Source organism: Apium graveolens, chromosome 5, assembly GCF_009905375.1.
Source record: "Apium graveolens cultivar Ventura chromosome 5, ASM990537v1, whole genome shotgun sequence".
Classification (NCBI taxonomy): domain Eukaryota; kingdom Viridiplantae; phylum Streptophyta; class Magnoliopsida; order Apiales; family Apiaceae; genus Apium; species Apium graveolens.
This window is the reverse complement of record NC_133651.1, coordinates 4,512,264-4,521,375: the sequence shown is the minus strand read 5'-3', so window position 1 is coordinate 4,521,375 and position 9,112 is coordinate 4,512,264. Positions and strand designations below refer to the sequence as shown.

Below are 9,112 nucleotides of genomic sequence, written 5' to 3'. Positions count from 1 at the left end.
ATATATCTAATTTTTAAAAAAATATTGAAAATAAAATCGCTTATATATAAATAATATATATTGGTATTACATATTTAGATAAGTTCGAATTATAATGAGTCAATATATTTTAGAACTTGGCCCATTGTTCAAAAAATAGTCGAAATTTGACTACATGTCACATTTTACGTCTAGTAAATTTAAATTACAAGCTTGACAATAATATCTTACCAATAATGTGATTTTTTTTTAATATCTAATGTTAATATAAATTAATGTGTTTGAGGTATTTATGAGATCAAGTCAATTGATTATTTATATTAAAATTACAAACTTCACTGGTAATACATTATTATTTTTGGGATTTGTCCCAATTTTAAGAATATTTGAAATTTGAAATGAGATTTCACTAGATTTCTTAAAACCACGATGATATATTAAATCGATTTATTTTTCATTTTTCACTTTAAAAAACTAACTTTTTAAAAAGAATTTTTTTAGATCAGCAATATTCATTGCTCAAGAAAATAATGTATAAATATTTTGAATTATTCAAATAAAAGTTTATTGTACCATTTGATTCAATGCATTTTATATTATTTAAGAGAAAAAATATATATTGTTCAATAATTTGAAGAAATTAACCAGTTCAACTGATATTTATACAACTATAACGAACTAAATTTTTTAATTTTAGAAGAATATTATAAAATATTATCAAATTATCATATGAAGAAATATTAGAGTCGTAATGAAAGAAACTTAAAAATGGTTTAAATAACGATATAAATACAATTTTTGTACCGAATTCTTGAAAAAAATCATGAATATCAATAATAAGTCTTAAAAATATATAATTCATATTTATGTTACAACCTTGATTGATACCCGATTGCGTAAAAAATATATATGGATTGTTTGTCAGTGATAATGTGAATACCATATATAAATTATAGCAATTTATTTATTACATAATTTTAATTTCTGAATAATTATAAATGCATGTTATTTAAGTGATCAATTATCTCACTAGATGTCACTAATAATTATACATGTACATAAATCAGATATTTAACATATAAATAATTGAGATCATCATAATTTACTAAGAGATGTAACATATAATAATTTACATGATAACACACACACATGCATATAACTTAATCTTACTTAATTTATACATACATAAACACATCCATATAAAAATATATAAGTTGGAATTAGCATGTTAATTGTTCCTAATATTGAGTAGTTATTTACATTTTTTTTTGGTTTTAAATTTTGATTGAATTTTACACTAGTCGACTTGACTAGTCGACCAAGTTGACTAACTAGTCGATAAGTCGATCAATTAGTCGACCGATTAGCCGACAATTCGCAAATCGAGCTCTATGATCGAATTTCTCAAATCGATTAGTCGCGACTAGTTGACCACCCGGCAAAAATGTGATGATGTTGTATGTTACAACTTAGAGTTTGTCCACTGGTGTGCTAAATGGTAATATAGCATAAAATGTGAATTTTGACAATCCAATGGTGATCTAAACACTGTTCTAAAATAGCACGGTTCTATAGTTTGTGCTAAACATAACACAAAATATAGCACTGTGCTATATTTGACACACTACAAAAGAGTTACAAAAATAGAGGGAAATAGAGAATAAGTAAAAGTGAAATTTTTTTATACACATAAATAGAAAAGTTAGTTAAATTTGAAACAATTTAGTTAAATATAGAACCAACTCATTGGAGATGTGGTGTTATTTTAGCACCAAAAATCACTTTGTCGTTCTAAATTATAGTAATAGGTGCACCTATTTTTACAACACTTTGCTTTTACAACTTCAAAATATAGAACCCAAGTGCAATTCACATTGATGGGGCTTAGGTCCATTTGACGACCGGCTCATAACTAAATAAGTCCACCATTCAGATTTTTAGAAATCTAGCAGAATTTTTTTCTTAGTTTCTCATTTTTCTAAAATTATAAGATGATCCTATGGCACTCTTTAAGACATTTCTAATAGAATCACAATTAAAATCCCTGTCCAGTTTAGAACTCAATCAAATCCTTCAACATTGCAGCAAGTCAAAAGCTCTGCAACAAGGCAAACAAACCCACCAACAAATAATCATAAATGGCTTCCACCATGATTCTTTCATGGCCACCAAGTTGGTCCAAATGTATGCAGATTGTAATAATATTATCTATGCCCACCAAGTGTTTGATGAATTGTCTCAACCAAATATTTTTTCCTGGACTGCAATGCTGGCATTCTATTCTCGTAACGGAATGGCTAATGAGTGTTTTACCTATTATAATGAAATGAAAATGAACAGAGTGTACCCTGATGAGTATGTTCTTCCGAATGTCGTAAGGGCTTGTACTAAGTTGTTGTGTGTAGAAACTGGGTTGCAAATTCACAAAGAAGCTGTGGTATTTGGGGTTGATTTGAATTTGCAATTTTGTAATTCTTTGATTGATATGTACTCGAAATGTGGGGATGTTGTGAGTGCTAGACGGGTTTTTGATGCGATGGTGGAGAGAGATTTACTGTCGTGGAATTCGCTTATATCAGCGTATGTGAGTAGCGGGTTTCTTGCATTGGCTGTTGAGTTGTTTGGTTTTATGAGAAGGGAAGGGTTTGAGCCTGATATTGTCACTTGGAATACTGTCATGGATGCTTATTGTCGTATGGGGCAATGTGATGAGGCGTCCAATGTTTTTAGGAGGATCAAGGAACCTAATATAATTTCGTGGACTACTTTGATATCAGGGTATTCTAGAATCGGCAAGCATGAAGTCACGTTGAGTATTTTTCGGGAAATGATGTCTATTGGAAAAGTATGTGCTGATTTGGATTGTCTTTCCAGTGTCCTGGTTTCTTGTAGACATGTAGAGGGTTCTAACTATGGGAGGGAACTTCATGCCCATGGAATAAAAACCGTCAACAGCACTGCATTCTACAAGTCAGCAGGACCTGCCTTGTTGGTAATGTATGCCACGAGGAGGAGAATTCAAGAAATGGGTAATGTATTTAATTGTATGGACAAGTCAGATGTTGTTACTTGGACTGCAATGATTCATAGTCTTGCTCATTTAGGAATGGCACATTCTGCGCTCACATATTTTAGAGAGATGCAAATTCTTAGAATTCAAAGCGATCAAACAACACTGTCCACTGTTTTGCCTGTGTGTGATTTGAAAACTGGGAAACAGGTCCACGCTCATATCTGGAGAAATGGGTTCACTTCTGTTATTGCTGTTTATAATGCACTTATCCATATGTACTCTAAAAATGGATGCAATACAATTGCATATTCTGTATTTGTGAACATGGAAGGTAGAGATATTGTATCTTGGAATGCAATGATTGGAGGGTTCGGAATGAATGGGTTTGGCCAAGCTGCTCTAGACCTTCTGCAGGAAATGAGGCATTCTGGAATTTGCCCCAACTCTTTAACATTTACTTCAGTTCTATCAGCTTGTAGCCACTCCGGTCTTGTAGATGAAGGACTCCAAATTTTCCACAAAATGAGTAGAGAGTTTGGCTTTGAACCCAAAACAGAACATTTTGCGTGTGTAGTTGATTTACTAGCACGTGCTGGTCAGCTCGATGACGCTGTTGAATTCATCAACAGAATGCCTATAAAGTCTGATAAGTGTGTATGGGGGGCTGTACTTTCAGCCTCACGAGCACACCAGAATGTTACCACTGGCGTACTTGCAGCAGAAAATTTGGTACAATTGGAACCTTATAATGCTGGAAACTATGTGACACTGTCAAACATGTATGTAAGAGCTGGAAGATGGGAGGATGCTGTTAGAGTGAGAAAACAAATGGATAGCATAAACTTGGTTAAACCATCAGGATATAGCTTTATTGAAAACGGAAAGTAAAGAAGGCTTGGTACATAAAAACCACGGCATGGATGGATGATATGAGCAACAACCATATGCACTGTGATTCTTCAAACTTTAGACAGACAACTATTTTAAAGATGAATTTGAAGATTTTCCAAGGATCAACCCTCAGGAAGATGTGAGCACACTTTTACATGCTGCATTCAAGTCTAGTGCAGATACTTGTGCTTGTGTCTCTTCACAGTAACCTTAAATCCGAGCAGCAGGTAGATTGCAGTCATCCGCCACAAGTATCAAGGAATCTTGTGACTAAATCACAGTATTTAAAGTCACGGTGAGCTTTGCGTTCCTTTATGCTAAAGATAGTTTCTTGCATTCTTTTTATTAGCACAAGTAAAATGGACATAACTTGCCTTCTTAAGTTAAAGTGTGTTGAGTAAAGTTGCAAAACTATTGTGATCGCCATGGTGGTTCAGTCGTACAAAGAACAATCTGCGGAAAGCAAAAAACCTGTTGGATATTTTAGTCTAATTGGATTGACTAGTTGATCAATATAATCATAATATTAAATTGAACAAGTCGGGAGAGTGCGGAGTGCACGCTTTGTTCGAGTTTATTGTGATTTTGGTATTATTGTTCATGAGACATGTCCATTGGCAGCAGTCACACCTGTTGAAATAAGATGTGTGTGTTAGTTTTAGCCATGACTGTTAGACTGAGATGTGTCTATTGGCAAAAGACTGAGATGTGTCTGTTGGCAAAAGACACATCTGCTGACATCCATATATAGGTGTTGCATTGATCAATTTTAGGGGTTGGTTCATTTTTCTTGAAATTCACAACAAAAACACATTCTCTCTTCTTGCAGAACTTCTGACTTTATCCGATTGATTTATTTGGGTGAACCACAAATAACTTCAATTTGAAAGTGTTCACACGACTTCAGAAAAATCCAAGTTACTACCATTTTTTCCCAACATAGATTGAAGTTCAATTTTTTTTTTTCTGAAGATGACGAACGGAGAATTTGCAAAAGATATGACAAGCAAGTTTGCAAAATTGGACAAGTTTGAGGGTCAGGATTTTAGAAGATGGTAGAAGAAGATGCATTTTCTGTTAACCACGCTGAAGGTTGTGTATGTTCTGAGTACCCCCATGCCAGAAGTGATTGAGAATGAAACTATTGAACAAACAAGGAAGCGCTGCAAATGGGAAAACGATGATTACATCTGCCGCGGGCACATCTTGAACGGTATGTCTGATTCCCTTTTCGATGTATACCGAAATGTTGATTCAGCGACAGAATTGTGGGATTCTCTTGAATCCAAGTACATGGCAGAAGATGTTTCTAGGAAGAAGTTTCTGGTCAGTAATTTTATGAACTATAAAATGGTCGATTCTAGACCGGTGATGGAACAATACAATAAATTGTTAAGGATTCTGGGACAGTTTGTTCAACACAATTTGAAGATGGATGAATCTATCTCTGTTTATGGTGTTATAGACAAAACTACCACCATCATGGAAGGATTTTAAACACACCTTGAAACATAATAAAGATGATATGACGCTGGTTGAACTTGGAAGTCACTTCAGAATTGAAGAGGTTTTGAGAACTCAAGAAATTGAGAATAATCCTAAGGGCAAAAACCAAGTCGGTGATTCTTTTGTAAATATAGTTGAAGATGGCGGACCTTCTAAGAAATCTAAGGATGACAAAGGTGATAAACGGAAGTTTAAAGGAAACTACAACTCTTCCAACAAAAAGCCTAAGATGGCATGATGTAAGTGTGGCAAACCTGAACATTTCAAGAAGGATTGTCGGGTTGGTAAAGGCAAGCAGGAAAAGCAAAATGCTGGTCCAAGTGGATCCAAGGATCCAGAAAAGCAACAAGGTCAGATTTTAATACAAAATTATAATTCTTGTCAGAATTATGTATCACTAATATCTGAGGCATTTTATGTGCAGGATGATAATGTTGCTTGGTGGATTGATTCAGGAGCAACGAGTCATGTATGTAAAGATCTTCGTTGGTTCATAGACTTTCAACTAATCGAAGATGGATCTATCTTAAAGATGGGAAATGTTGCAACTGAACCAATCAAAGGACTATGAAATGTCAAGCTAGTTTTTACTTCTGGAAAATGTAAATTATTAAATAATGTGATGTATGTTCCGGGGATTCGAAAGAATCTCTTGTCTGGTGTTGTATTAAATAATCATGGATATAAACCAGTTTATGAAAGTGACAAGTATATCTTGTCAAAACATGGTAATTTTGTTGGCTTTGGCTATTTATGTAATGGTATGTTTATGTTGAATGTAAATACTTCATTTAATAAAGAATCTGCTTGTATGGCTTCTACTAGTACTAGCAATAGTTTGAATAAATCAGAATTATGGCATGCTAGACTAGGACATGTACATTATAAAAGAATAAAGGATATGTCAAAAATGAGTCTCATACTTGCTATTGATTTAAATAATGAAAAATGTAAAACATGCATTTGACAAAGATAACTAGAATGCCCTTTAAAGATGCTAATAGGTGGGTGTCTGATGTATTAGAACTAATACATAGTGATTTATGTGATTTTCATTCTACACCATCATTAGGACATAAAAAGTATGTAGTTACTTTTATTGATGATGCTTCTAGATATTGTTATGTATATTTGTTGCATGCAAAGGATGAAGCTGTTGACTTCTTTAAAATATATAAAGAAGAAGTAAAGCTACATCAGAGTGCCATGATTAAAAATCTACGTATTGATAGAGGAGGAGAGTATTATGATCATGTATATTTTCGATCTACTGGTATAATACATCAAACCACGGCTCCTTATACACCACAACAAAATGGTGTGGCAGAAAGAAAGAATAGGATTTTGAAAGAAATGGTTAATTCCTTGTTATCCTACTCGGGTTTGAGTGAGGGTTTTTGGGGTGAGGCTATGTTAACAGCATGTTATTTATTGAATCGAATTCCTAGTAAGAGAAATATGATTACCCCTTATGAACTTTGGTACAAAGAGTCACCAAAATTGAGTTTTCTGAGAGTTTGGGGATGTAGAGCAATTGTAAGACTCACTGAACAAAAAAGAAGAAACTTGGGTAAACGAGGTATAGATTGTATTTTTGTTGGTTATGCTGAGCATTACATCGCATATAGATTTTATGTGTTAGAATCAAATGACTATGTGTCTGTGAACTCGATTATTGAGTCAAGAGATGCTATCTTTGATGAAAACATATTTACGTCTATGCCTAGGCCAAGGGACATGCTTCAGAATTCTTATAGTAGGAACTCAGTTTCTACTGAAGATGTTCATGGACCTTCTGAACCAAGGAGAAGCACTAGAGCTAGAAAAGTGAAGTCTTTTGAAGATGATTTTCATCTTTATCTAGTTGAAGGTTCTAGAGATGAAATTGAATATCAATAACAATATTGTTTTATTATTGAGGATGATCCAAAAACTTTTAGTGAAGCTATGACATCAAGGGATGTTGCATTCTGGAAAGAAGCTATCCAGGATGGGATGAATTCTATCATGAATAATAATACATGGGAATTGAGTGATCTGCCCCCTGGCTGTAAAGCACTGGGAAATAGAGGGATCTTCAAAAGGAAAATGAAGGTGGACAGTACAATAAATAAGTTAAAACTAGATTGGTTATCCAAGGCTTTAGACAAAAAGAAGGGATTGATTATTTTGATACTTATGCTCCTGTTGCTAGGACTTCCACTATTAGGTTGTTAATAGCACTTGCTGCTATACACAACCTTGTCATTCATCAAATGGATGTGAAAACTGCATTCTTGAATGGTGAGTTAGATGAAGAGATTTATATGAAACAACCCGAAGGGTTTGTTATGCCTGGTTATGAGAACAAGGTGTGTAAGTTGAAGAAATCACTTTATGGTTTAAAACAAGCACCGAAGGATTGGCATGATATATTTGATAATGTGGTCTTGTCTAATGGTTATTTTCTTAACCAAGCAGACAAGTGTGTATATAGAAAATTTGATGCTTCTGGTAAAGGAGTTATAATTTGTTTATATGTGGATGACATGTTGATTTTTGGTATTGACCAAAATCAAGTAAATTAAACAAAAAGGTTCTTGTCATCTAATTTTGATATGAAAGACATGGGGGAGGCTGAGGTGATTCTTGGTATAAAGATCAAGCGTGAGAACAATGGTATTTCAATTTCTCAATCTCATTATATTGAGAAGATTTTGAAAAGATTTAACTTAAAGGATTGTTCTCCTGTTAGCACTCCTCTTGATCCTAGTATTAAACTCCTACCTAATAAGGGTGTGGCAGTATCTCAACTTGAATACTCAAGGGCTATTGGTAGTCTTATGTATGCCATGATAAGCACTAGGCCGGATATTGCCTATGTTGTTGGAAAGCTTAGTAGGTATACAAGCAAACCAAGTTCACATCATTGGCAAGCCTTAAGTCGAGTGTTTAAGTACTTGAAAGGAACCATGGATTATGGTTTGATATATACTGGATTTCCTTCGGTTATTGAAGGTCATTCCGATGCAAGTTGGATTTCCAATAAGGAAGATCATTCTTCCACAAGTGGCTGGGTATTCCTTCTTGGAGGAGGTGCTATCTCTTGGACATCAAAGAAACAGAGTTGCATTACTGATTCAACGATGAAATCTGAATTTGTGGCATTATCAGAGGCTGGTAAAGAAGTTGAATGGCTAAGAAATCTGATTTATGAGATTCCATTGTGGCCTAAATCGATATCACCCATATCTATCAGATGTGATAGTGAGTCTGCCTTGGCTAATGTTTATAGACAAGTGTTCAAAGGCAAGTCTAGACACTTAGGTGTTAGACACAGCATGATTCGTGAGCTGATCACACATGGTGTTATATCAATGAAGTTTATAAGAACTCAACATAATTTAGCCGATCAATTAACCAAAGGGTTGAGTAGAGATCTTGTGCTCAAGTCGGCTGTGGGGATGAGATTGAAGTCCATCTAAAAGTCTTTCATGTTGAGAAACTCAATTCTCACCTAATATTACATTAGGTGTTGAATTCAATGTGGAAAACTTAACATCTAGAGATTGGAACACATTAGAAGTATCATCCCAAGGTATGTGTTCAGACCTGCAAGTTGAGGATGTTGAAGCTTATCTTCTTAATAGTTCTTTTGAAAAATTGCATATGCAGGTGCGAGAGTAAAAGAACTACCTATTTGAGCATGAAGTTTAGCCGCTTCAAGAAGCTAGAACTTGGCTT

General features: G+C 34.3%; 1 protein-coding gene across 2 annotated transcripts; it reads left to right on the top strand.

Moving 5' to 3' along the window:
• Window positions 1-1,875: 1,875 nt before the first annotated feature.
• On the top strand, window positions 1,876-6,195 carry LOC141723576 (pentatricopeptide repeat-containing protein At4g04370-like). Of its 2 annotated transcripts, XM_074525414.1 has the most exons (3): window positions 1,876-4,178; window positions 4,713-5,739; window positions 5,814-6,195. In XM_074525414.1, the coding sequence occupies exon 1, from the start codon at window positions 1,979-1,981 to the stop codon at window positions 3,878-3,880; it is 1,902 nt and encodes a 633-aa protein (XP_074381515.1). In that variant the 5' UTR covers window positions 1,876-1,978; the 3' UTR covers window positions 3,881-4,178; window positions 4,713-5,739; window positions 5,814-6,195. The 2 variants fall into 2 exon arrangements, with proteins under 2 accessions (XP_074381515.1, XP_074381514.1); XM_074525413.1 differs by having other exon boundaries at window positions 1,876-5,739.
• The last annotated feature ends 2,917 nt before the right edge of the window (window positions 6,196-9,112 follow it).